The sequence below is a fragment of the Brassica rapa genome, chromosome A06 (genome assembly GCF_000309985.2).
Source record: "Brassica rapa cultivar Chiifu-401-42 chromosome A06, CAAS_Brap_v3.01, whole genome shotgun sequence".
Lineage (NCBI taxonomy): Eukaryota > Viridiplantae > Streptophyta > Magnoliopsida > Brassicales > Brassicaceae > Brassica > Brassica rapa.
Window position 1 is genome coordinate 8,946,917 of NC_024800.2, and position 27,478 is coordinate 8,974,394.

The 27,478-nt window shown below is 32.0% G+C and overlaps 3 protein-coding genes, 2 long non-coding RNA genes and 1 pseudogene across 5 annotated transcripts; 4 read left to right on the top strand and 2 right to left on the bottom strand.

The window, feature by feature from the left end:
• The first annotated feature begins 706 nt into the window (after window positions 1–706).
• LOC117125817 lies at window positions 707–6,140 on the top strand. Its single transcript, XR_004448216.1, has 2 exons — window positions 707–2,645; window positions 2,677–6,140. It is a non-coding gene; the product is annotated as an uncharacterized LOC117125817 (long non-coding RNA).
• On the bottom strand, window positions 6,046–10,187 carry LOC103872883 (pyrophosphate--fructose 6-phosphate 1-phosphotransferase subunit alpha 1). Its single transcript, XM_009151326.3, has 18 exons — window positions 9,928–10,187; window positions 9,448–9,620; window positions 9,255–9,367; window positions 9,072–9,146; window positions 8,862–8,975; window positions 8,716–8,783; window positions 8,534–8,617; window positions 8,353–8,406; window positions 8,096–8,176; window positions 7,913–8,006; window positions 7,740–7,813; window positions 7,514–7,624; window positions 7,377–7,421; window positions 7,231–7,287; window positions 7,024–7,128; window positions 6,813–6,929; window positions 6,619–6,728; window positions 6,046–6,525 (listed from the first exon to the last, which is right to left on the bottom strand). Exons 1-18 carry the CDS (start codon window positions 10,015–10,017, stop codon window positions 6,231–6,233), a joined length of 1,860 nt encoding a protein of 619 aa, XP_009149574.1. The 5' UTR covers window positions 10,018–10,187; the 3' UTR covers window positions 6,046–6,230.
• Window positions 10,188–12,608: 2,421 nt separating this feature from the next.
• Window positions 12,609–15,221, top strand: LOC103872885 (replication protein A 70 kDa DNA-binding subunit B-like). The gene is made up of 9 exons (XM_033273435.1): window positions 12,609–13,554; window positions 13,664–13,928; window positions 13,992–14,088; window positions 14,161–14,285; window positions 14,372–14,456; window positions 14,535–14,661; window positions 14,736–14,932; window positions 15,009–15,142; window positions 15,208–15,221. Exons 1-9 carry the CDS (start codon window positions 13,420–13,422, stop codon window positions 15,219–15,221), a joined length of 1,179 nt encoding a protein of 392 aa, XP_033129326.1. The 5' UTR covers window positions 12,609–13,419.
• On the top strand, window positions 15,200–22,417 carry LOC108872358 (annotated as a pseudogene).
• LOC117125816 lies at window positions 15,223–16,171 on the top strand. Its single transcript, XM_033272282.1, has 2 exons — window positions 15,223–15,426; window positions 15,512–16,171. Exons 1-2 carry the CDS (start codon window positions 15,265–15,267, stop codon window positions 15,698–15,700), a joined length of 351 nt encoding a protein of 116 aa, XP_033128173.1. The 5' UTR covers window positions 15,223–15,264; the 3' UTR covers window positions 15,701–16,171.
• Window positions 22,418–22,688: 271 nt separating the features above from the next.
• Window positions 22,689–24,023, bottom strand: LOC103872888. Its single transcript, XR_004448215.1, has 4 exons — window positions 23,473–24,023; window positions 23,114–23,368; window positions 22,880–22,973; window positions 22,689–22,768 (listed from the first exon to the last, which is right to left on the bottom strand). It is a non-coding gene; the product is annotated as an uncharacterized LOC103872888 (long non-coding RNA).
• Between the last annotated feature and the right edge of the window lie 3,455 nt (window positions 24,024–27,478).

Genomic DNA, 27,478 nt, shown 5'->3' on the forward strand with positions numbered 1-27,478 from the left:
TCTTAAATATTAATTAAGAAACATTACATCATTGTTTTATAGCCACGTGCCACATTGAGAATGAAATTCAGAATTCTTAGAGAAATTGGTTCGTCCATCATAACTTATAATATACTCTTTATTAAACTAACTATTAAATTGATAAAAACTGTACATAAAAATATTCTCGCACTTTCTTTAAATAAAAGCTACGAAATTACCTAATATGATTAACGTATATATGACAATTAATGATTATGAATAATAAATATTTGATAATAATTTTTGTATCTTAGCTCTTTTATGTTTAATTTTATATCATTAAAAGATATTAAACAACCACATTAATCATATAATAAATTTTTTTTTTCTTATATGTTATATTTTGAATTTTTAAAACGATTATAAATTACTAAAAATGTTAAATGTGTCACACTAAAATTTTGTGATCAATGGTTTAATTTGTTTTTGGTAATAATAAGATAAAAATGACCATAAATCGTATGAATATGAAGTCTCATTTACTAGACATTCATAATATATATTAATATAGTTTAAAATTAAACTATGTAACATAGGAAAATACTTAAATATGATAATTTCTCAATTTGTATTGAAAAGGTCATGAAACCTTAATATTTTAATTTTGAAATTTGCATTAAAAAATTGTACATTAAAAATTTTGTGTTATCATATTTATATTAAAATATACTATATATCGATGTCCATGTCATTGAAATTTAGTTATATACCATATAAAATAAATAAACTGATTGTTTTGATTAATTTACCAAAATAGTATCGTAAATAAACAAGATATATTGTTTTGATTTATGTCTTTACTCTAATTTAATTATATACATAATACATAAATGAATACAAATAAATAATAATAAATAAAAATTAATTTTATATATAACATTCATCCTGCGCAATTGCGTGGATCTTAAACTTGTTATTATGTAAATTATTTGGCAAGTGATATTAATTGGTTATAGACTTACCTTTTCTTTTTAGATCTAATTAAATAAATAAAAATTAAAAATTATTGACCAATCAAATTATAACAATTTTGTAAGAGTTCACCTATGATCGGTACGTAAGGAAAAATCACTAAAGTGACTTCTCAATTAATATATAGTAGGAAATATATTTTATAAATTTAACACATCATCACTTATTTTATAAATTTAACACATCATTATTGTTTCTTTAATTAATAAATTATTCCTACATTTCCATCTTCTTCTTATTTATATCAAATTTATTATATATACTAGGGGCATTGCCCCCGCGCAAGCGCGGAAATGCGGACAAAGTTTTTTTTTCATCTCAATATTTGTTAGGGTTATTGTAGTTGTGAATTTTGTGTTTTGGGTTGATCATTGTTTTACAAGTTTTTTAATTGTTATAGGGTTAGAATTGTGATGATGAACTGTGTATGCATTGTTCTCCACTTAGGAATGACTAAACTGTGTTAGTAATGTGATTGATATAGTTCGTGGTGTTTCTTGATATGTCACTAAGACTTATTGTTTGTTTGTCTTTTTAATTTGTCTCTTGTATTGTTGAGAGTACATAAATTATATTAAGGTTGTTGAGCGTACCTTTTATTTTTGGATATTTTTTCTCCAATTTAGTTGTGTAAGTTGTATGTATTAAGTAATAATTTTTATTATCCATATTATGTTTGTTATATGTTTTTTTATTTTTAAATTTGTTGCTTTCACCGGACCTTTAAAACAAATACATAAAGACTTTGTAGAAATAACTATAAAACGAGTGACAATTCTGAGTATTTGGGATTTAATGGGTTTTAACAAATTTATGTATTTCTTATAAGAAAACAATAGCATTGGCCTGTTGACATTGGACATGTAAGTTATTTTCATAAGATAAGAGGAGTGAGCAGGTGGAGATGTTGTTGCCACTTCTGTGTCTGTCGAGATTGTCTCTTGTATCTCATGGTGTGGATGTGTTTGTATCTCTTTATTTGATGGGTAATATGTAAACACAAATCATTGTAAGTTATATTTATCAGATTTCGTAACTTACTCTGCTTTTTTTAAGGTAATTTTACTGATCTTAGTTGTCTTCTTCGTCTTTTTCGTAAGCATTTGCGAACGTAAGTTTGTAAATTGTTAAATAGTTGGTTGTGTATTTTGTATTGTTTAGCTGCTCGATGTATATGTTGTTGAGTTTTAGTTGAGGTGATTTGTTTGGTATATTTGTTTTGAAGTTTATTTGTAAGATTAGACAAAAAAAAAGGTGATCATTAATGATTTGTTTTTGGGATTCTAGTTTTTGGTGTTTTGATTGTTTGAGTTGTTGTGGTTTCTTTTAAGCTTTAAAATAAAAGTTTGTGTAAAATTAGTTTGATAAGTAAAGGAGATAAATAGACGACCACCTGTCTTGGTTATGTCTTGGTTAGAAAATATTTTTGATTATTGATGCTAACATGATATAGACAGTAATATAAAGGGAATTGTGTATTGATTGTTTTTTACGGATCAATGAGGAGCTGGATAACGACTCGAGTTGTTTCTTTGGTTAGGTCAGAGCTCTGAACAAAACGGATTTTTCCAACCACATATGCGAGTTTAAATATCAGTTATGATATCGAAACATAATATAAACTCATATGCAATATGATAATATACATGGAAGTTATAGGTTTGTGTTCGCATTCACTTGAAGATTGTTGAACAGTCTAATCATGACTGGAGATTGATCTCAGGAGCACACATGATGGCTCATCAATAATAGTTGCTGAGATGAAATGAGTGAGGAATGTATGATCAGTTATCTTGTGCATGCTTGAGCACCTAGTAACCTCAAAACGATCGACTTTCACAATGGAACCGGCTTTCAAAGATGACATGTAATGATTAGCACGTCTGGCGGGAATAAACCCATGAATCACAAAATCTGAAAATAATATTATTCAACAAAGAATAAAAAAATCAATTAAAAATAATTATGTTAAATAAGTGTGATAGATCGAAGATTAACTTACCTTTTCATCAAGAAAGAGAACCGTGATTCCGATAAACTCACTGTCTTTCTTGAAGTTCAGGGAATCCCAGAAGCGGAGGAGGCCAGAAGCTATGCTCTGACTACTACGACCAAGACGGAGAGACTCGAAGATTGAGTGACGGATGCCGGTTTTTAGGAACTGGATAGGCAGATAGAGAGACATTTCTAGAAGCTGGTTAAAGCTAAGAGGAATCAATGAGTTTTGTGGAGATGCAAATTAGGTTCATTAAAGATGAGAATTATATATATATGGTTTACAGAGGGGCTACAAATCAGGAACATTTATGATCCAGCGATTTAAAATGGGGAGATGAATAGATTACGAACAGACACACGGCGCAACTCTGTAACTCAGATTTATCTGAGACAATGATGAAAAGAACCATAACTCATGTTAAACGACAACAATTTACAATATGGGAAAACATAATTGTTGCATACTTGAGTTTTTTTTCATATAACATGATGAAACTCATTTAAAAATGAAACCCATAATACACTTGTAGGCCCGATCCTCAGAGGAAGCCGAAGAAAGCAAGGGCTTCCGACCTTCATAAATATATATTAGTTTTGGTCATCAATGTACAAAGTATCTTTTAGTTTAATGGTATAAATGTTGGTATTAATATCTCAATAACTCGGTTCGAGTCATGAATTTGACACTTTTCACAGTTTTTAAAAATGGAACCCACAAAACGCTGACGTGACACGCTAAGGAACGATTAAAGTGCCGCATTATAATGCAGACTAGGTAGTTGTCCGCGATTTCGCGGGTATAAATATTTATGAAAATTATATATTATGTTTATAATTTTATAATTTTTAATAATAACCATAACTATTAAAAATAATCTTTTTGTTTTAAATAGTTTGAAAATCAAAGTCTTGATATTGTATAATCTGAGAAGATTATTGAGATATAGTGTTAATTTCTATAAATTTTATTATAAATTTTTAAAAGTTTTTTTATGACATAATTTTTTATTAATAAAAGAAACAAAGATTAATAAACAAGAAGTTATTTTATAACACATTCTATTTTTGCATTATTTTTCTACCACATTATTTTATTTAAAAGTAAAATAGTTACAAATAGTTAACTAACAGTTACAACACTACGTAAAACACATGTATTTCGGCAAACATATAAAACATTAAGTACGTAAAAATATAAAATAACAAAGAATGCAACCAAGAATACAACAAATAAGTTTTTATTATTCTTCGCTGATGTTTTATATATGTATCCTTCATTTTTTCCTATTACAAAATAAGACTGTTATTTTATTATAATATATATCAATAGAGTAAATCTAGTCTCATATTAATATATTGTTTCTCATTTTAAATTTATATATTATAATAAACTTTTTCATTGATTAATATTATCTTAAAGTATTTACAATATAATTTTATTATAATCAAAGCTGTAAGAATTATATTAATAGAGTATATTAACCTTAGTCTCATATTAGTATAATGTTCCAATATTTCAGTTTTATATTATAATAATTATTTTCATTTATTAATATTATTTTAAAATACTTACCATATATTTTTCTGATTTTAAATATACCAATATTTTAATCATTTCTAAAAGTAATAACTCAACTACACAATTAACATTTGTTGCTGAAAAATGACTGAATGTTTTTAAAATTGTATATTTGACTGTTTTACAATAATTGGACACATTTAATATATATAGTGAGTATAAAAAAATATTATTAGGTTTAGGTTAATTAGTTTTATGTAATCTATAATTTATTGTATCCACTATTAATATAAATATGTTAAAATCGTTTATATAATTATTTCTATCATACCATATGTATTTATATGTATATTTTAAATTTCTATAATGTAATCTATGATATTTAATTGTTTCTATAAACAAATTATGTTAATTCTTCTAACTTTAAATTGTTTAATTATTTGTATGGTAATCTAGGATTAGTTTCTTTTTTAAAACTTTAATTAAATAAATGAAAATTTCAAATACCAACAATCAATAATTCTAAATTTCACCTATGAATGACACCTAAGCAAAAGTCAATTAAGTGACTTCTCAATTAATATATTGTAGAATTTTAACAACTCATATTCTCTAATTGATATTTTATATTCAATTCAATCAAAATTTTGATATCGATTGTTTAATTTAATGAAAATATGTAATATAACCTTTAAAAAAATTATGTAATTGTTTTTCATGTTTCATCAAAACCAAAACAATCAAAATAAATAATAATCAATCTGGCAACATTTTCCTCATTTCTCAACAAGATTAAGCTGTAAAATGATGGAAAAAATAACTAGGCTCCGAATGTTGACTGCGGTTTGAGCGGTGCGGGGCAAGCGGTTCAACTGCGGTGCAGTTTTAATAGTTATAAAAATGTATATAGATATATAGTATATGTAGAGATTTTTGTTACTGTAAAATGCGAAGCGGGGCGGGATGATGGTCACCATTCGAAGCCTAAAGTTTAATACATAAAAACTAATATGATAGACAAACTGTACAATACACAACAACCCGCAAAGGATAATTAAATAAAAACAAATATGATAGTGAATAACCTAAAACAAATCAAACAAAATAAAATAAATATGCCGCTGAAATAAAAATAAAACATTATTTCATTCAAAGAATTAGTTACTATGCAATTTTGTTAATCGTAACGATTTTCAGTTTTTTTTTTTTTTTTGACATCCGTAACGATTTTCAGTTATTATGCAATTTAATTAACCATGACGATTTTGACACGCTCAATATCCGAACATCATATACAACTAAAAATTGCATAGAAACAATGGTTCGCAAATAATATGTAACCAACCTTTTAAATCTAAAAACAAATGTCATTGCAAAACAAAGTCAAAATCTCTAATCACGTCTAACATCTAGTATGTATATATATATATATGTTTTTGCTGAACATATGAACAAATTGTAGATTTGGAGAATTAAGTAGTGCAAGTCGAAATACATGTAGCTGGACACTATGAATCCAGTTGACAAAAAAAAAGAAGATATTGTGAATCCCAAACTTGTTTATTAATCTCTCGTTTCGAAACTCAACAACAGCAACAACAACAGCAAAAGTTACACATCGCAAAGGAATTAAAAAAAAAAAAGAGAACATGAAATGTGGAATGGTTGAAAGGGTTTAAACAAAGTTTCATGGACGCTTAATAAAGAGAGCTTTTGCTTTTTAAGCGAACTGTTGACCACCATTTGAAGATGAAGAAATGGTAGTAAGCACATCAGTCACTGAAGCCATCACGCTCAGTGCTGCTTTCAGTACGTCTTGTGAACATCCTGGCTTCACTATTGTCCTCACCTGGTCTAGATATTCCTGGAGCTTCTTGATACGTCCCATGTAGTCTTGATCTTCAACGCAGAGACTCACTGCTTTAGCATCTGCACCTGGACCATCGTACTGAAGCGGTCCTGGGTTTCTGTACAGATCTTCCATCAAGAATTTATCTGCGTTCTGTCTCAACAGCCTGCCAAAAAAATCATTTACATATAATAAATTAACAACAGAGAAACACTTGAAGCAACAACGTTGGTAAGCAACTGTCTCCATGTCTACTTACTCGTATGCTTTGCCTTTCAGATCCACCATTGCCGGGTGAATTGCAGGTCTACCAATTGAAGTTGAAGTAGAACTAGCATTTTGGGACCAGTTCTTCACCGTCATCATCGCCTACACAAAGGTGTGAGATCAGTAAAGAAACAAGTTGTATTCACACCACCTTTAACTTGAAAGAAGAAGAAGACAAAACTCAACTGTAATAGGTGCAGCACCACATTTCCACTTGTTTACAGGACTTTTTAGGTTGCTCACTGTTGCCATGTAACCATTCAAACCAGCTGCTAGGATGTGGTAACATATATGTCCAAGCACCTGACAGTTTTTTCCCATTCAATAGGTGTGAATAGTTAGTCATCCAAGACTATTACCTTGCATAGATATTGTGGTCAGAGAGACTGTGACTTACGTATGCATAATCACAATCGAACTTCGATGGGAGAGATCCACGAGCTTGGTAACCAAAGAAGTGACATATAGCATTGAACTTCTTCCCCTTGTATGTGCCTTCTTTCTGTCAAGTTTCAAAGCTTTATTAATATCATATCCAAGTGTTTCTAGATGCTGCATACAACTTGAATATTCAGACAAGTCAGTGAGAAAACATGGAGCATACCAAGCGCTTGTTCATTTCAGTCTCCACCAGATACGCGAGAAGCTTCTCAGTCTCAATCTGGAGAAAAAAAGCAAAACAAGCATTTAGGATTCCAACTCTTTTTAGTAACATATTAGCTCAAACATGGTTTTGTTTCTTCTTCTTACTTGGGATAGCTGAGCAGAATCATCAGACTCAGGATGGAGGAGTAGCTGAAACATCAAAAAATGAAAATCTTGTAAGCTTCTATACTTATTTGATTTGGAGTAAAACAAAGAGAAGTCTCATGTCCAAGAATTTGAACCTGTTTCTTAATGAATGGAGGAAGGAATTCAAACAAAGCAGATGACCAAGGTGAGAGCTGAGTAGAAATCTTATCAGCAGCTACACCCTCCCTAAGTAGCCCATGAATTTCCTGCAGATCACAAAAAAAGTCACCTTAGACATGAGATATATAATAATACTAAAGCAAACATCTGAGTAGTTTAGAAAGAAAACAAATAGGTATAAATAATCAATCAAATCATTACCTTCAACAGAGCGTAAACTTCAGGAATACTCTCTATGATCCCTTCGGGAATGAGGATGACTCCATGATTCTTGTCTGGTGCCAATGAATGGTATAGCAAATCAAAGTTAGTGAACGGTAAAGTACAGGACTGCATAATCTTCATTATATATATTAGTTTTTGGTTAATGAGACCTTGTCCTGCTCTTGCTTGAACTGCATCACAGATCTGCTTAGAAATGTCAAAAATGGTGAGCTTAGATGCTGCGACCTCCTCTCCCAGTATCACCTGAGACAATGCATCACACGCAAATGAGGGCCTAGAAATACAAACAGATCAATCAGCTACGTTAAGAAACCGAATCTAAAATAACCAACCATGTTTGGATGAGACTGGAGGGTACACTCAAGGGCAACATGAGAGTGCTTCCGACCCATGAGACGGATAAAATAATAGTACTGCCAATTATAAAAAAAAAAGTATGTGAAACTTAATATCAGAATCATAAAGAACATAACTTTGCTTTGTTCACTTTGTAACGGATTCCACACATCATCAGAATATTAAGTAAATAAACTGCAGTTAGACTAGAAATCTGTAACTAGATGAAAGTTCAGCACGAAATAGCATCTACCTTCTCTGCAGATAGAGCATCGGTGCAGGCATTGCTAATGAGCTGAGAATTCACCTGTATGAAACAAGAGATCATTAGCCAAACATAATATAAGGACAATGGGATCATGTTGGCTGCAATAGCTACAAATAAGAAAATAACTAAGACAAAAGTAATCAGATGATTTAAAGTTCAGGTTCACCTTGCATATGGTGTCAAAACCAACGTTTGCCTCCACAAACTGATTCTTGAGATCTCCATTTGTAGTGACTGGAACACCAACTACCTGAAATTTTTATGGGTGACTCGTAGTATCAAAAGGTTTTTCTTTTTAAAAAATGAAACTGAATGACCAGTGTGCTTCATAAAGAAACAAGTTAGGACCTTTGTTGAGCATTTTGCTTCAGCGAAAAATTCAGCAAGATGAGCGGCATCTGTGTTTGATGTTACACCTTCACAGCCCCAACATAAAATCTTGGTTTAGTCAACGAAACTTTGACAATGGTATAAATAAAAACGCTAGGTAATACCTCCAATGATAACAAGGCCATCTAGCTTCAAATCTGTGCAAGCTTTGAGAGCAGCGTTAACCTGCTCAGTGGTTCTGATCTGATCCTTGGTTCTTCCCAGCAAATCATAGCCACCTTAAAACATACATTTCATTGCCAAATTGATCAGAATAAGGTAATGAACAAGATTCTCAGTATACCAAGACAATGAGTTCTCAGCAAACAACGTACCTTGGTTTTTGTAAGTCTGGAGTATATCATCAGTGATCTCCAGAGTCTTTTGAGCAAACAGACCTTCCGAGCCACCTATGAACATTTTACAGCAGGAATAAACAAGATAAGTTATCACAAAGTATAAAGTTTGATGAATTGTTCACACACCAATGAGCATCATCAGAGAGAATGGAAACATACCCAAAAAGCCAAGCAATGTGCTGTTTGCGTTGTGCACCTTGAGAGCCTCGTAAAGACCCCAGATTACATTGTGTCCACCAGGAGCTTGCCTTCCACAAAACACGATTCCAACTCTGCAGTAGAAAACAGATCAAGTTAAAAACTTGCTTTGCTAATGAAGTAAACATTAAAGCCAAAGAGGAATACTGTATACCTGATAGAAGGAAGCTGAGTAATGATGTGAGCATCGGAAACTTTGGCAGCTTCCCTGAGGAAGTGAGCCAAAGGCTGGCCTAAGGTATGAGGGAAGGCACGAGCAACGATATGGGAATCAGAAGCCTCAGCCACAGTGGTTCCATCACCAAACTCCACGCGCACAGTAGTTCCCTGCAAGTTCAAATAGTAAGTATCCCGCTTAAATGACAGCAGAACCTCAGCGATAGCAAATGTAAGCTGACAAATTGGAATAAAACAGAACAAATCTAGACCAGACTGAAAACTTACGACAAAACAGATCAGATAACATTACAATCTGGAAACTTTAGATCTGCTAAATTTTTCTACCGAGAGTTGCCAAGTCACAATAAAAGCAAACAGTAGAAACTTGTTGGATTAAATACAGTGAAAAAATCCATAGAAACAAGAAAGCTAGGTCTTTTCTCAAATAGATCCAATGAATGGAACAACAAGAAACCTGGAGACAAGGAGGAAGCTCGGGGTGGTACTGAGAACGGAGTTGCTGAAGAGGAGAGAGCTCTCTTGGGATTCCGAAATCTGAATCCATTGGCTTTTGGTTTCTTTCTTGAGTGTGGAGGGTAAGTGTGTGTTTGGTGAGATGTGTTTCTGAGTGAGCTGTTTTCTTCCTTCACTTCAGAAAAATATATAGCGACGAAGACGGAGGATTCAGAATAATACTAAAACTAATTTTTTTGGTCTCTTCCTAGTCTTTCTTCAGATTTAGAACAAAATCTAAATAATTCTCTCATTTGTCCAACTACATCTCGACTATTTACTAAGAGCATCTCCAATGTAAAACTTCATTTTTTCTTCCAAAATGGAGTAAAAGTGAAAATGGAGTAAAATTGCTCCAATCCTACTCCATTTCCCACTCCATTATGGATTGATGAACAAACAAAAAATAAACTACTCCATTTATGGAGTAAATTTCATTATAGAGTGAGATATGAAGTTGGGTTGGAGCATTCCTTACTCCATATTCACTTTTACTCCATTTTAGAGGAAAAAATGGAGTTGGGATGTAGATGCCCTAAGGCGCCACTGGATCTCTGCAATCACCCTCGATAGTACCCATGTTGCTTCCCAAAGTTGACCTCTTTTTATGAATACAATATCAACTCAGGGTGACTCCACAGCCCATGTTACTAGGACATATGGAATATGATTTTCTCTCAATATCACACGTCTTTGCGTAGTTATGATACTAGTGAGAAAGATCTTTAGATGATTCACACAAGCCTTGAATTAAAAATATTGCTACGTTGAATTAAAATACGTTTGTACAATTTCAGAGTAATAAAACTCCAAATTAGTTTTTCTTACATGTCTCCCTCCTCCCACACAAAAAAGAACAATACTATACACTGTTCTAAAGCTTCGATGCATTTACATAATAATGAGTACTCGATATGGTTCTTGAGCAGTCACACCTACAGGTCAGAGTGATAATAATAAAAAAATAGCAGAACAACGATTACACCTTCATACAATCTTATCAGAAAGTTGAGAATGCAAGACGCAGTTAATCACTCTCTAGAATCTGGAAAGCCTGCAAGGAAGAGAAACCATGTCTTATTTTCTGACTTTCAAATCACCAAAAAAAAATCAAGAGTTTTATGATGAGACAAATGCACTACAAAGAAACTAACCTTAAACACACACAAAATCACTCTTCCATGTGATCTCCAGTTCCAGATTCTTTGACGTCAACTGAGAACGAGTACTCATGGTCACACCCCAAGTAAGAGTCGCACATCAAGTACAGTGTGTATGACTTCTCTCCTGCTTCAGCTTCGCTTTCTTTTGCAACGACACTCTCTTGATTGCCACCAACTGGTTCGTCTTCGTGTCCCCCACAACCAGCCACCACCCCTCTTCTTTCTTCTTGGGATACCTCAGTGCATCCACCGCTCCCACTTCTGTCCTCCCCTCCATGTCTCTCTCGAGCATCACTTGCAATGTCACCTCTTTACCCGTGGTCACCTCTTCGCCGCCCACAACCTCGTAACTAAGGTCGATGTTTGGGAAGCTGAGTGTCCTCCATCATGAGAAGCTCTTGGCGTTCTTCGTCCTCCATCTCCACAAGATCAAATACGGTTTCAATGTTTTTCTCTTGGCATCTCTTCTTTGTGAAGTGAGGGAGCTGCAAAAGCGTAGAGTCCCGCTCCCACATGCCTTGAGTCACCATCTTGCTTGCTTCCATAGCTAACAGAGCAAGATTCAGCCAGCCATTTTTCGATATCACATCCACCATTGCTTGAACCAGTCTGGTTGCAGATAGAAGGACCTCACAAGAGGGTCTGTCCAATTTGGGTTTTCAAAAGAGAACCTCTGGTGATTTATGAGCCTCTGAACTCTTTCCTCTTCCCCAGGCCTTATAGGGATCATGTCATACTCCGAAGCTGATGTTAAGATCTCAAGAAGTCCCTTCGTCTTGGTTTTAGAAGACAGAAGAGAACTGAAACGCTCGATGGTGGTGTAACTGATGCAATAATAGGAGGCAATCATACCAAGGTTGAGAGCCGAGAGGTCCATCTCATCCTCAATCTCAATGCATTTACTGGCGACAATGTGTTCTCAACCAGCTCGGATAGGTGATCAGACAAATGCATCTGGCTGACTCCATGTAAGATAATCCACAACATCTTGCTTGTTCTCTATAACCCCAGCAACAACTTCTGCGTTGAAATTATCATGGAAGAAATCTTGGAGATTACTTTCCATAGGGAAGGTTTCGTACATTACTCGTACCGCGAATGTTTAGATAGATCCCTTATATATTAATTGAGGAACATTTGAAAAGATGTAACCTCAATTTTGTATTAATTAAAAGAGGCCCCAATGCATAGGTGGCACTCAATTAGGTAGTCAATTACATTCAATTGAAAAATAAGTAGGTCCACATTCGATTTTTATATGTTGTTAGATACATAAGTTGGTCAAACTATATGATATAATGATATGATATGATATTTTCTTTCCTTAAATAAAACCTACGGAATTACCATAAATGACTAATATATATATGACAATTAATGAGTTTAATAATAAAGATTTGATAACAATGTATATCTCCTCCATCATTTTTTGTTTAATTTTATATTATTAAAATAAATTAAACAATCAAATTAGCTATAAAAATAAAATTTAGATTTTTTCGTATATGTCATATTTTGAATTTTTAAAAACGACAATAAATGACTAAAACTATTAAAATTATTATGTTAAAAATTAATGATCAATGGTTTAACATTTTTATTATAAGAAGATACACATGATTTTAAAACCATATGAGTAAAAAATATCATTTAATAATAAAATAAATATATATATATATATATATCTATTCTATTAAAACACCTGTTTGACCCATTGATAAAAGTTGGATCCAACAACTATTTTTAACTATACATACCTTTTTAATGTGATAACTACTATGCCTTTTTAATTTTAGAAACTAACCACCACATCATTTTCTTTTTCGAAAATAACCACCACTCCCTAAAAGTAGGGAACCTCTATTTATATGTAACTTCCGCTTTTACTGTTTTCTATTTGATCGGGACCATTTAAAATATATTTTTGGACTTTAGCACCACTTAAATTTCATACTAATATATTTTCTGGACTATACCACTATATTTACGATAGCTAATAATATTTAGCCTTACTTATGTCGACTGTTTCCTAATAATATGGAGCATACCTATTTTTTCTCACTATATATCCAACAAACAAGAACATTCCAGGAATCAAATCAATTATTCTAAATTCAATTTCAAAATTTGATAACTAACTCCTTAATCCCGTAAAATATGCCCTCATCTTAACTTAAACCGTTTCCATCGCCATCTTCTCTTTATAAACATCCTTCCTACCATCTACGCTTAACACACTTCTTTAAAGCTTAATTGAGAATCCAAATCTAATTCAGAAAGTACCTTTAAGCATGGAGCTCACCGCTTTGGCTGACATCAAACCATTCAAGTCAGAATGGCGTATTCAAGTTAAGGTGCTCCATACCTGGAAGCATTACACAAAACTTTCAGGAGAAACATTGGAAATCATTATGTCTGATGCACATGTAAGTCTCATTACTTAGTCTACCTTTTGTCTATTTTTTTCTCTTCATTCTTAACTAATAGATATATCCAATTCTACTTTCTAAATCGCTGCAATTTGTTATTTTTAAGGGAACTAAAATTCTTGCGTCCTGTAAGAAAACATACTTTGAGAAGTTTGCAAAAAAAGTACCTGTTGGAATGTGGAGAAACATTGAAAATTTCTCCATCAATGGCCCCGGTGTTTCCTACAGGCCTACCAATCATCAATACAAGATCAATTTCATCTATGGAACTGATATCACTCCGTCAACCCTGCAAAACGACAGCATGTTCCTCAGTTTGGTTGATTTCCAGACTATTCAACAGGGAGTAGAAGATGAAAACATCTTAATTGGTAACTATTGATATTTTAAGTTTGATAAATACATTTTGTTAATTAGATTTTGATCTATTTCAGATGTTATTGGAGAAGTGACGGATTTGGGATCTCTTGATACAGTTCTGTGTTCTGGTAAAGAAAGAAAGAAAATTGAGTTCAGTTTGACAGACCTTCAGTAAGTCATCCATTTGTTTTTTCCTTATATCATATTACTAAAACTAATAGTTTAACATTTTTATTTTTACAGAGGTCGTAGGATTGCTTGCTGTCTATGGGGAAAATTTGCTGAAAGCATTCATGCTAATTGCAAAGCAGTTGGTGGAGATACTGTTATCTGTCTCTTACGTTTTGTGAAAGTCGGGACCTATAGAGGTAATCCTCTATTATCACTTATCACTTATCATATCATAGTACCTTTAAGCATGGAACTCACAAAATCGTCCGTTTATTTATGTCAGATGAGGTTCAAATTTCAAATTCATATGATGCTTCTCAAATCTTTTTCAACCCGCCAATAATGGAGAGTGAGGCCTTTTTGAAAAGGTATTTAGTATGTTTATAAAATGAAAAGCTATACCTATGTTTATATTAAAATAAATTTATTGGGGTTGACTTTAATAGGGAGGTTGCATCCAATGCTTTGACATTGGTTGAATCCGAACAAGACAAACTTGAAAGGGAAATTAGACGCGATAAATGGATGCAATATCCAATCAGAGACATTGCAGAGCTACTATCTTCAACTCAGGTAATAGTTTTGATGCAAATTATATTCTAACAGTATCAATGCTTAAATGACTACCTTTACTTTTGTAAATGTAGATTGAGCAATGCAGAGTCATTGCCACAATTTGTGCAATTGACAAGGATTGGGGATGGTACTATTTTGGATGCAAAGCTTGCAACAAAAAGGTCAACAAGATTTCAACAAAAGTTCAAGTCGTCAAGGGGAATGAGATAACAACTCATTTGTGGTGGTGTGAAAAGTGTGATGATAAAGTCACTAAAGTCTTGCCTAAGTAATACATTTGTTAAGCGAGTTTTGTTTTCTATATTTTAATTTCATAAGTTGCTAATTCAAAATATGTGATGCAGGTTCAGGATTCATGTATGGGTGAAAGATGGTACTGGAGAAGCTTACCTAATGTTACTTGACTGGATTGCAATCGGAGTTATTCCTGAAACTGCTGCTGCCTTGCTCAACGGTTCATTTGAGGAGGTTATATCCTGTATTTCAAAACTTCATTATACACTTTCAGAATATATAACTTTTAACATATACTGAATATTACAGCTACAAGATATTGAATCTTTTCCTGAGGCCGTTACTGATTTGGTTGGAAAGACTTTCATGTTTGGTATTTACATTGAGAGTAACAATGTTGCTAGCAAAGGTGGGATGTATAAAGTTGGTAAAGTATGGAAAGATCTAAGTATGCTACTGACTGGTGGTAGCACCACTGAGTCATGGACTCAGTCTGATGTGGGAACTTCTAATTTAAGTGGTTCACAGGTATGGTTTTGTATTTATTGATTTTTATAATGTTAATTGAATGTATACGACTGCACCAGATTCATAGTGTAAATTGTTTGTACAGGGTTCACTTTTAGTTATCGAAAGTCAGGCAAACGAAAACACTGTGGTAACCCCATCATCTAAACGCAAACAACAATCCAATGAAGGTGAACCTGACATAAGTTCTACAACAAAGAAGCAGTGCGCTCGAGTTTTTGTGAAGAAAGAAAAGACCACTAAAGAGGACTCAAGCTCCAAGAAAAGTGGCTAATGAAGAAACCAAAGTGGTTCTTTGTTTGTTTTCTGTTTTTGTTTTCTGTTTCTGTTTATGTTTTCACAATAAGTGTTTATTTGCACATTTGTTTCAGTTATTTAAAGTTTAATTTCTAATAAAGATTTCCAATATTTGCGTTCCTTTGCTAGATTATTTTTCAATTTGCAGTACTTACAATTGAGACTTACATTTTATTATAAGAAAATACTTGATTACTATTTTTGATATACTGATTCAAAACAATCTGCTCACACTACATACATCATACTTTGTTTAAAATCTACTCTAAGTAATGTTTTAAAATAGAGATTTTTAAATTTATAAAAAAGTATTTGCATTAAAACAATAGGAATGATATATTGACCAATCATCTACATGTTATAATACTCTGCCATATCATATATGAATTTATATAAGTGGTTTCATGTTAAATGTTTATATCTCCTTGTATAAAGGAAACTAAAAAGTATTAAAATAATACTTTTATCCAATAATAAGGGAGTTCATTAGCTAACCCACGTTGTGTCTAAACATAACCCTAACACCCATCGTTACAGAACACAATAGATTACGATAAAACACCAATGGAAAACTAACTTCTCGAAATGCAGTTATCATTACAACAAACATGAAGAACAAAGAAGACAATACAAGGAAGAGAAGAACAAATCATCAACCTACATGTCAAAGTCCAGCAGATTCTAAATTGACTGATGGAACCATTGCCGACTCTATCTTTAGACAAGTGTTGGGAGATGTTTCTAATTTAAAGCCGAATTTACAAAGTTCTGGGGGTTCTCAGCATTTTACTCAACCATCAACCTACTTCGGTTCAGGAAATCCATACTATGGTGCCTTTTCTTTACCCATGACATTGTTATCTGTTACTGTTTTCTACTCAGTGAATCAATATATGCAATTCATGCGTCTATTATGTTGTTGATGCACCTACAGACAAAGCTAAAGGAAAGCAGCCTCAATGTTCTAAGAGGATTCGAGCAAATGGTAAGTGGATTAATTAGAAACATATTACAGATTTTGACCAGTTCTATGTTTAATAACTAACATTGTTATTTGGTTATTTTGTGATTGCGAGGAGATAATAACAATGACAGAGTTCAGTTATCAAACATCTTATCAAGAAGAAGTACATGTCTCCAAATTCAGCCTAGGAATCTTTTACCAGCCTTCTCCAATTCAGACAGTGTCAAGCAACATAATGAGAACATGTGGTCAACATCTCAAGTGAACGAGTCAGAAAAAGAAGATGACTTGGAATCATCTCTTGACCACAATTTTACTGGTAGGCATAATTATATCTATTCTAATTTTTTCGCAGGCTTAAATTTTATAACAATGTTTTTTATATACAGATGAAGGTGAAGATTATAGTGATCAGAGTTATGATGATGTTAGTAGTGAAGATAGTGATTCACATGAAGTAGGATCTGATAACACTGAAGAAATATCTGATACAAGTCATGTACCAGATGAACAAAGGGCTAGGATTTTGACTATGGCCGATATATTTAAAACCATGTTTCAGGGAGGTCAATCCTCATCTACACCTCTGCCTAAACTAAACACTACACGTAATTGAGACTTTTTCAAATTTTTAACTCAATATCTATTATATTTTGATACCTTAACCATCTGAATTTATGAATTTCTTACAGAGTACTTAGATGAGGGAGATCCTACTTACATATGTAACTACTGTGGGGCGAAAATGTGGTATGGTGAACGCATTGAAAAGAGAAACAAGACCAAGAAACCAAAATTCTCTTTGTGTTGTGGACAAGGTCAAGTTCAGTTACCATTACTAAAAGAATCACCAGAGATCTTGAAAAGATTGTTACATGGTGATGATGAGATCAGCAAATACTTTCGGGAAAATATCAGGCAGCTTAATATGGTTTTTTCTTTTACATCTCTTGGGGGTAAAGTTGATAAATGTCTTCCTCAAGGACGTGGACCAAAGATGTTTCAACTTCAAGGAGAAAACTATCATCTAATGGGTAGTTTAAAGCCACCAGCTGGAGAAGAAGCCAAGTTTTCTCAACTCTACATTGTTGACATTGAAAACGAAATTGACAAAAGAGCTTCCATTATAGGGTATTTTCAACTCATTACTAAGAACCAAAATATAATAGATTATGACCTGCGAAGGTAGAAATTCTTATACTGTCAAACATCTTACTTTTGATGCAGGAAATACAAGAAAAAGGCTGATAAGGCAAAAAAAGAGAGTGTGAGGAAAAAGGTCATTGAGATGATAGTTGAGATGCTAAACCAAGTAAATACATATGTGCATCAATTCCGATCAGCCAGAGATAGGTTCAATTTGAACCCTGAGACTACTTTTCATATGCGGATTGTTAGCAGTCGAGAAAAAGACGGGAGGACATATGATACTCCTACTGCATCTGAAGTTGCTGCACTGGTTCCTGGAGATTTCAATTTGGAAATGGATAAAAGAGATATTGTTCTTGAAGAGAAGCAAACAGGGTGGCTTAAACGGATAAGTGAAATACATCCTTCCTATCTTGCACTACAATATCCTCTTATCTTTACATATGGCGAAGATGGGTTCAGACTTGGGATTGAAAAAAGAGCTACAGAGGCTACATCTAAACTGAAGAGGAAAAATATCAGTATGAGACAGTGGTATGCATATCGGATCCAGGAAAGAGACGGGGAATGTCATACACTTCTGCACTCTAAGAGGCTATTCCAACAGTTTTTGGTTGATGCTTTTACAACCATAGAATCTAACCGGCTGTGCTTTTTGAGGATGAACCAGAAAAGCCTTAGATCAGATAGCTTTGATTCTATTCAGCAGTCTGAAAACGATGGGAAGACAGATATGAGTGAGCAAGGAAGCCGTTATGTGTTACCAGGCACTTTTGTTGGAGGACCAAGATACATGAAAAATATGTATTTGGATGCAATGTCGATATGCAAATATTTTGGGTTTCCCGATCTGTTTATAACTTTCACATGCAATCCTAAATGGCCCGAAATCACCAGATATGTTCAACCACGCAAACTCAGTCCTGACGACAGACCAGAAATTCTATGCAGAATTTTTAAGTGTAAACTTGATTCTCTTATGAGGGATTTAACAGAAAAAAATCTACTTGGAAAAACAGTCGCATGTGAGTTTTTTGCTTGGTTATTTTCGTTTGATATATTTTTTGTTTAACTGTAGTTACTAATGTCTTTCACTGTTTTTAATGCAGCCATGTACACAATTGAGTTTCAGAAATGTGGTCTGCCACATGCTCATATTCTGCTCTTCATGCATCCTAACTATAAATTTCCTAAACCAGAAGACATTGACAAGATTATCTCAGCAGAAATACCAGACAAGGAAAAGGAAGCAGAGTTGTTTGATGTGGTCAAAGATATGATGATTCATGGTCCTTGTGGGTCAGTTAACTGGAATTCGCCATGCATGGAAAATGGTAAATGTTCAAAGCTTTATCCAAAAGATTTTGTGGAAACAACTTCAGTGAACCGAGAAGGTTTTCCAGTTTATAGACGGCGTGAACAGTCTGTTTGCTTTGTAGAGAAAAATGGTTTCAAATGCGATAACAGATATGTGATACCCTATAACAAGAAATTATATGTTCGTTATCGAGCTCATATTAATGTGGAATTGTGTAATCAGACTGGTTCTATTAAATACTTATTTAAGTATATTAATAAAGGCGCGGATCGTTGTACTGTTACTGTTGAGCCACCAGAAAAAGGAGGAGCAAAGCGAAAGAAGTCAAACGATGAAACTACTGGAGTTGATAAAAAAATGAGATCAAAAACTTCTTCAACTGCCGGTAAATTTTGTTTTGCTCTTTCTTTAAAGATTTTTTTACTTCTCAATCAGATCAGGTACAATACTAATCTCGATTATTATTTTTTTAGATATGTTTCAGCCTGTGAAGGGGCGTGGAGGACTTTCAGTTTCCCTATTCACTATCGATCAGTACCTGTTGAGCGAATGCAGTGGCACCTACCAGGGAAGCAGATCATAATTTTCAAAGATGATGACACTTATGAGAAAGTGACCAGTCGAGAGCTTATAGAAGATACTATGTTCACTGGATGGTTTGAACTGAACAAGGTTAGTGCTGTTGCCAGAAGACTAACTCTAGCAGAAATCCCAACAATGTTCACTTGGAATAAGAAGGAGAAGAAGTTCCACGACAGACAGAGAGGATTCAGTATTGGTAGGATCAATTATGCCCCAAGGAAGATTGAAGAAGCTTTCTATTTGCGTGTTCTGCTAAACATAGTTAGAGGTCCAAGAAATGATGAGGAGATTCGGACATTTAACAATGTTGTTTATCCTACGTATAAGGCAGTGTGTTTTGCAAGAGGCTTACTAGACGATGATCAAGAGTATATTGATGATATTTTTAGGACAAGTTTCACAGAATCAGCTTCAGCTTTGCGTCATACTTTTGTTATGATGCTGATGTCTGGTAGTTTGTCAGAGCCAGAGGTTGTTTGGGACAATACATGGGAGGTTCTATGTGATGATATCGAGTATAAACGGAGAAAGTTACTAAAAAGGCCAGGTATAATATAATTCTATTTTTTTATCATATCCTATTCTGAAAAATTGAAGTTGAAAGTGTTTATTTTTTTTTTTACAGATCTCTGTTTAAGTGCCCATGAAAAAAAACAATATGCTCTTCTAGAGATTGAGAATATCTTAAAGAGCAATGGTTTTTCTTTAGATCAATGGGAAAATATGCCAAAGCCAGATCCAGATATTGGTGGGAATGACAATGTTCTTATTTCAGATGAGCTGAGTTACGATAGGGAGAAGCTGAAAGCTGAGCATGACAGAGACATTGTTAAACTAACGGAGGAACAAAAGAAAATATATGATGAGATTGTTGATGCAGTCATAAATCAAAAAGGAGGTGTGTTCTTTGTGTATGGATTTGGTGGAACTGGTAAAACCTTCCTGTGGAGATTGTTGTCTGCAGCTATTAGATTCAAGGGGGAAATATGTTTGAACACTGCATCAAGTGGAATAGCTTCTCTATTGCTACAAGGAGGAAGGACAGCACATTCTAGGTTTGGAATACCAATAAACCCAGATGAGTATTCTACTTGCACCCTTATTCCAGGTAGTGATCAAGCTAACTTGGTGAAAGCAGCATCTCTAATCATTTGGGATGAAGCACCAATGATGAGTAGACATTGTTTTGAGTCTTTGGATAGGAGTATGAAAGACATTATGAGGAACAAAGACAACAGGCCTTTTGCTGGGAAAGTTGTTGTATTTGGAGGTGATTTTAGACAAGTTTTGCCTGTTATACATGGTGCTGGACGACCAGAAATTGTAATGGAGTCTCTTAATTCATCATATTTATGGAGGCATGTCAAAGTGTTGAAGCTAACCAAGAATATGAGGCTACTTTCTGAAAACCTGTCTGCTGAAGATGCTAAGGAATTAAAAGAATTCTCAAAGTGGATTTTAGATGTTGGAGATGGAAAGCTTGGAGGAGAAAATGATGGAGAAGTTGTAATCAATATTCCAGATGAGTTTCTTATTACTGATGTAGATGATCCGATTGAATCAATTAGCAAAGCAGTATATGGGGATGTATTTTCCTTACAACAGGATAAAGAGCCAAAGTTTTTCCAAGAAAGGGCAATTCTCTGTCCCACCAATGAAGATGTCAACAGGATTAACCAGCACATGTTGGATAAACTACCAGGTTATACTATTTATATGGACAAGTTATTTTTGGCTATTGAAATCGTTTATGATTATTATATAATTTTTGAGTTTGTAACATGCAGGAGAAGAAAGGATTTACTTAAGCTCTGACTCGATTGATGCTTCTGATAGATTTTCGAGAAATGACCAGGCTCTAACTCCCGATTTCTTAAACACCATCAAGGTTTCTGGTCTGCCAAATCACAGTCTTCGCTTGAAAGTCGGCTGTCCAGTGATGTTGCTTAGAAATATCGATCATACAAACGGTTTGATGAATGGCACAAGACTCCAGATTACAGAGATGGATGATTTATTGGTAAAGGCTAAAGTTATCACAGGAGAAAAGGTGGGGAAAACTGTGGTCATTCCTAGACTTTCTATTACACCTTCTGATAAGAAATTGCCTTTCAAGATGAGGAGAAGGCAGCTGCCTATCGCAGTTGCATTTGCTATTACAATTAATAAGAGTCAAGGTCAATCACTATCCCATGTTGGTTTGTATCTACCAAGAGATGTCTTCTCTCATGGACAACTATTTGTGGCTGTTTCCAGAGTTACATCAAAAAAGGGATTGAAGATTTTGGTTGTTGATGATCAAGGAAAGCCTAAGCGTGAGACAAAGAATGTTGTTTTCAAAGAGATCTTTCAGAATCTCTAATTTTAATGTTTAGTTTGCTGTGTGTTTTAGCGTATTTAAACTTATTTCTATTTTATTCAAACAATGTAGTTAACTTGCAAGTTGGAAGTTTTTCATTTCTCTCTCTAATTTATTCATGCAAACAGAAGCACACAACAGACATTACAAGCAAACGACATTGTATTTGTTAATCTACATAAAAGCACACAACAGACAGGGCGGTTAAACAACATTCGGATTCAACATCCTTTGGAAGCACGCAACAGACATACCAGCAACAACATTCAGATTCCATTCCTGACTTCTAACCGATATTCCTTTCTTGACTTCTAATCTATATTCCATTCCTGACTTCTAAGTGCTAGCTAAGTTCGGTTAAGTGACTTACGTGTTATTCCAATGCTAGAAGTTGTTTCTGAAAGCCCTTTGCGTTCCTTTGATAAAAAAAGAAGCTGAACTTTTACTTTTTACAACTGCATCTCCTGAAGTATAAAACAGAGCTAAATAAGAATATAATTGTAATATACTCACACAGCAGTACATATTTATTATACTCATAACTTCATACTGCAAACAAGGCGCTAAATAATACTTCATGAGATGGAAGAAAACCTGTCGATCTCAAAGTTAGTCTGATATGGCTTTGATTGGTTTCCTAACATCATTTTACTTCTTTTATAATAATGAGCGCCTGCAAAAGAAAACATTCATTCCCCATAAGAAAACAAAAGAGTTTACATATGGCTTATAAAAAAGATTTGTTAAAAAGTAACATAGATTTATTAGTTGGTCAATAGATTACCTGGGATCTTCATAGGAGCCATGTATATTTTTACTGCTCTGGTTTCAAACCAATAGAGCCACTCATGTCAGCTTCCACAGTCTTCCACGCGTTCCTGAGAATAAAGTGAAAGTCTTTCACTTTGAACAAATATTTATGAAATACTTAAGGATGCTTCAGATTCAACATCATATAGCTTTTAAGAATCATAGTATATACTAATTTACAAAATCAAAGTTTTAAAATATTTCTTACAGGCCATAGTAGGGGACCCGCCATAGTAGAGTACAGGCTTGCTTTTCAGATGTAGGAGTTAAATTGTTTGGTGATGCTATAGACACAAAAACGAGTTTCTTTTCAGACATCTTCTTTTTCAATGGAGACAAGATCAATGCTTTGGTTTTGTTGACCTTTCCTTCCCTCCAGTACACTTCAGACACATATATTATCATCGATTAAGATCAGCTTCACTCAGATCCCTCATCAAAAGAAACAGAGGATCCGTCACATCTGAAATTTTATTCAAAATAAATTTCTCAGATTCCACCTCAAAATAAGATTACATGCAACAAAATATATTTAATCTAACACAAAACGAGTGATATTACATGTACCTGAGCTGATCTGAGCAATTTTTTTTACAGATCGATTAAATTTGAGCTGAGACAAGATCTGGTCGGTTGTAATAGAAAGAGGGAGAGAGAAACTTTATTTTCGAGCTGATCTTTCTAAAAAGATTTTTTTTTCTGTATAATAAGTTTGTGGTCAGGATTTATTTATTTATTTGGGCCTGGGACCTCAAATTTGATGCATTGTTTTGCATTGTGTATTTGTATGGGTTTTTATCTTTTTTTTTTTTTTTTTAAATCTAATTGACCTTAATTAGATATTACTAATCTATATTATTATCAAACATTTTTTAGGGTTATCTGTAATGTCTATTCTATTAAAACACCTACTTAAGTTTAGAAATAAAATGTGGAAAATTAAAAATGTTATCATATATGAAAGTACAAAAATATATTACAAATTACAAATTTGGTGAATAAAGATTAAAAATAATTTCCCAAACATATATGACACAAGTACACAATTATGAAACTTAATCAATTATTTATTTAATATAGATAAAATTATATCTATTCTACTAAATTCATATCATACAAAAATATAATTATACAAACACAGACATAAATTATATTACGTAAAAAATTAAAAAAACAAAAAATATACCCGCCCTCCGAGGGCGGGTCAATATCTAGTATATATATTAAACACTATATACCATAAGATTACATAAATATTTTAATATTACAACTTTCAATGAATTTTCAAGAACATTTATAAATTATAAACTTATTAAAGATTTCAGATTGAAAATTTTGTTATCGATGATTTAAATATTTTGTTATAAAACGATATGAACGATCATAGAACCGTATGATTATAAATTCTTATTTAATAAATAACTATACAAAATATACTATTCCTAGAAAAATAGGTTGGTCCATCTTAACTTATATTACACTTTTTATTAAACTAACTATCGAATTGATAAATAACGTACCAAAAACTGTTTTGCACTTTCCTTAAATAAAAGCTACGATACCTAATATGATTAACGTATATGTGAAAATTAATTATAATGAATAATAAATATTTGATAACAATTTTTGTATCTTAGTTCTTTTTTTAATTTTATATTATTAAAATATATTTAAAAATCACATTAAATATATAATAAAAAAATTTATAATTTTTCTTATATGTTATATTTTGAATTTTTCAAAATGTCTATCAATTATTAGAAATTTGAAGATCCCCACTCAGAAAATTTTGTGATCAATAGATTATTTTTTGTCATAATAAGTTACAAATGATCATAAAATTGTATTAATATGAACTTTTATTTAATACTATAAGAAGATACACATTATTTTAAAACCATATGAGTAAAAAATATCATTTAATAATAAAACATATATATTTATATATATATATAGATTATACTATATACCATAAGATTACATAAATATTTTAATATTAAAACTTTCAATGAATTTTCAAAAACATTTATAAATTATAAACTTATTAAAGATTTCACATTGAAAATTTTGTTATCGATGATTTAAATATTCAGTTATAAAATGATATGAATGATCATAGGACTGTATGATTATAAATTCTCATTTAATAAATGACTATATAAAATATACTATTCTTAGAAAAATAGGTTGGTCCATCTTGACTTACATTATATTTTTTATTAAACTAACTATCGAATTGATAAATAATCTACCAAAATTTTTTTTGCACTTTCCTTAATTAGAAGCTACGAAATTACCTAATATGATGTATATATGAAAATTAATTATTATGAATAATAAATATTTGATAACAATTTTGGTATCTTAGTTCTTTTTTTTTAATTTTATATTATTGAAAGATATTAAAAAATCTCACTAAATATATAATAAAAACATTTATATTTTTTCTTATATGTTATATTTGAATTTTTCAAAACGTCTATATATTATTAGAAATTTGAATATTCCCACTCTGAAAATTGTGTGATCAATAGATTATTTTTTTGTTATAATAAGTTAAAAATGATCATAAAATATAACGCATATGAATTTTTATTTAATAAATATTCAAACTAAATAATATATATATATAAACACTAATGATTTAAAGCAACAAGATTGGCTGATCAATTTAGTCGTCCAGTTGAAATCTTTCAAAAGTATGTGAAAGACTAAAGTCAAAGTAAATATGGATTTAGAATAGTAGTTATATTTTACTAACCAAATACCAAAAAAAAACAAACCGAACCGAAACCAACCCGATATCTGGATTGAACACCCGTAATCCAAATGAAGCCAAACTATTGTTTCATTCTTCAAAATATAATAAAAATAATAACTTAATTCTGCGCAAGGCGCGGATCTTAGTATATATTAACGAGCAACCGACTTGAGCTTGTCGGTTTCGTGAACGACGGTTCCGATAATGATTTTGGATATTAATTGGGCTTATAACAAACAATGCAATTCAAGTTGTTAAGATGGGCCTATAAATAGTTTTATATGCTCAACGGATGGGCCTATTACACATGTTCCGTAAATATTTATGGGCCTATGGTAAGTTATTATCAAAATTGTAAACCCCTCTCTCGAGAGAGAGAGACTTTATTACAAGAACTAGAGCTTTGACCCACGCTACGCGTGGGTTTATTTTTTATTGTTAAGTGTATTTTCTCAAATGTAATAAATGTATTGTTATTGTCTGATTAAAATATCTTTATTGAAGTATATTGAACAATATAAGATGTTTTGTGTTTCATTTCATTTATAATTTGATCATATGTTTTTTTATCTTCTAATGCTTTGTTATCTTGGTTATTTTTAAAAAATTATTTTTAGTATTTTTGTGTCTCCTTTAATCACATTTAAACTAAATATCGTTTTTCATGTTGGTATTAACTAAAATTTTTTGCTTCAAATTTTTTGAAGTTGATTTATAAATTTAAATAAATTTGATTTAATATTTTAAGAATTTATAGATTTAGAAGAGAAAATTATATTGTTTTTACTTAAACTGAAAGTTGAATAGACTTAACTTATATCTTCGCTGGAAATTTTTATTTATTTAGAATTATGTTTTTGAGAAGTAGTATAATACATACATGCAAAGAGTAATAAGTTTGTAAGTATAATCTGGAGCCTTTTCCATTTTATTACCATATTTGTTTCCTCTTCAATGAGAGTTTAGGGGTTTGTAAAGCTTTTTTTTTTAAAACATAAACAGTATGTAAATTTTCGTAACACTAATCAATGCTTCTATTTGTTTTATTTGTTTCGTTAGTAGCAATCCTCAATTCACATTGTTGCAATTCGAGCATGATTAAAAGTGCAAATGGTTATTTCTGAACTTATCAATAGAAGAGTGTTTTAAAAATATATAAATTTCGTCTATTTTTATAAATATGTACATTTCTTCTATTTTATACGTAATATTATTAAAGAAAAAGATAAATTTTTATATTCTAATATCTGTAGTATGCTATCCGGTTTAAAATTTGGAATTTTTAAGTTTGATAATACTGTTACTTCATATATAAATAAAAAACTAAAAAATAGCTTTATATATGAAGTTTTCTGAACCCATTACAGTAGAAACTCTATGAGTTAATATTCAATAAATTAATAAACTCCACCAATTCTGAACTGGGTCAATATAAAATATGACACAATTCGATAAATTAATAAAATAATAAATTCTTGATTTTTTTTTATGTAAATATATAGTTCCAATAAAAACATAAATTAATAACCGGTGCATATAAATTTATATAAATATAATAATATATTGTATAGTTTGCCTGTATTTTATTCATAGTGAAGTTTATCTTTAAACTTTATAAGTATTTAAAAATATTTAAATGTTATTTTGTCATTTTATACTTAAAATGCATATACATTTATGGTAAATATTTTCTATACACCTTATAGTTGAACAATAGTAACATAAAAAGTTTTATCTATAACAATTAATCAACCATTCATATATCTTAAAATCAAATACCTTTTTTAACAGAAAATATATTATTCTAAAAAG

Coding starts and splice junctions, on each gene's coding strand:
- LOC103872883 (XM_009151326.3), bottom strand. CDS start 10,017: ATGGATTCAGATTTCGGAATCCCAAGAGAGCTCTCTCCTCTTCAGCAA. Junction 8,007..8,095: donor TCCAGTCTCATCCAAACATG/GTTGGTTATTTT, acceptor GCATTGTCTCAG/GTGATACTGGGAGAGGAGGT. Junction 7,288..7,376: donor ATTCTGCTCAGCTATCCCAA/GTAAGAAGAAGA, acceptor TTTTTTCTCCAG/ATTGAGACTGAGAAGCTTCT.
- LOC117125816 (XM_033272282.1), top strand. CDS start 15,265: ATGTTTGGTATTTACATTGAGAGTAACAATGTTGCTAGCAAAGGTGGG. Junction 15,427..15,511: donor CTAATTTAAGTGGTTCACAG/GTATGGTTTTGT, acceptor TTGTTTGTACAG/GGTTCACTTTTAGTTATCGA.
- LOC103872885 (XM_033273435.1), top strand. CDS start 13,420: ATGGAGCTCACCGCTTTGGCTGACATCAAACCATTCAAGTCAGAATGG. Junction 14,286..14,371: donor GAAAGTCGGGACCTATAGAG/GTAATCCTCTAT, acceptor TATTTATGTCAG/ATGAGGTTCAAATTTCAAAT. Junction 14,457..14,534: donor AGTGAGGCCTTTTTGAAAAG/GTATTTAGTATG, acceptor TGACTTTAATAG/GGAGGTTGCATCCAATGCTT.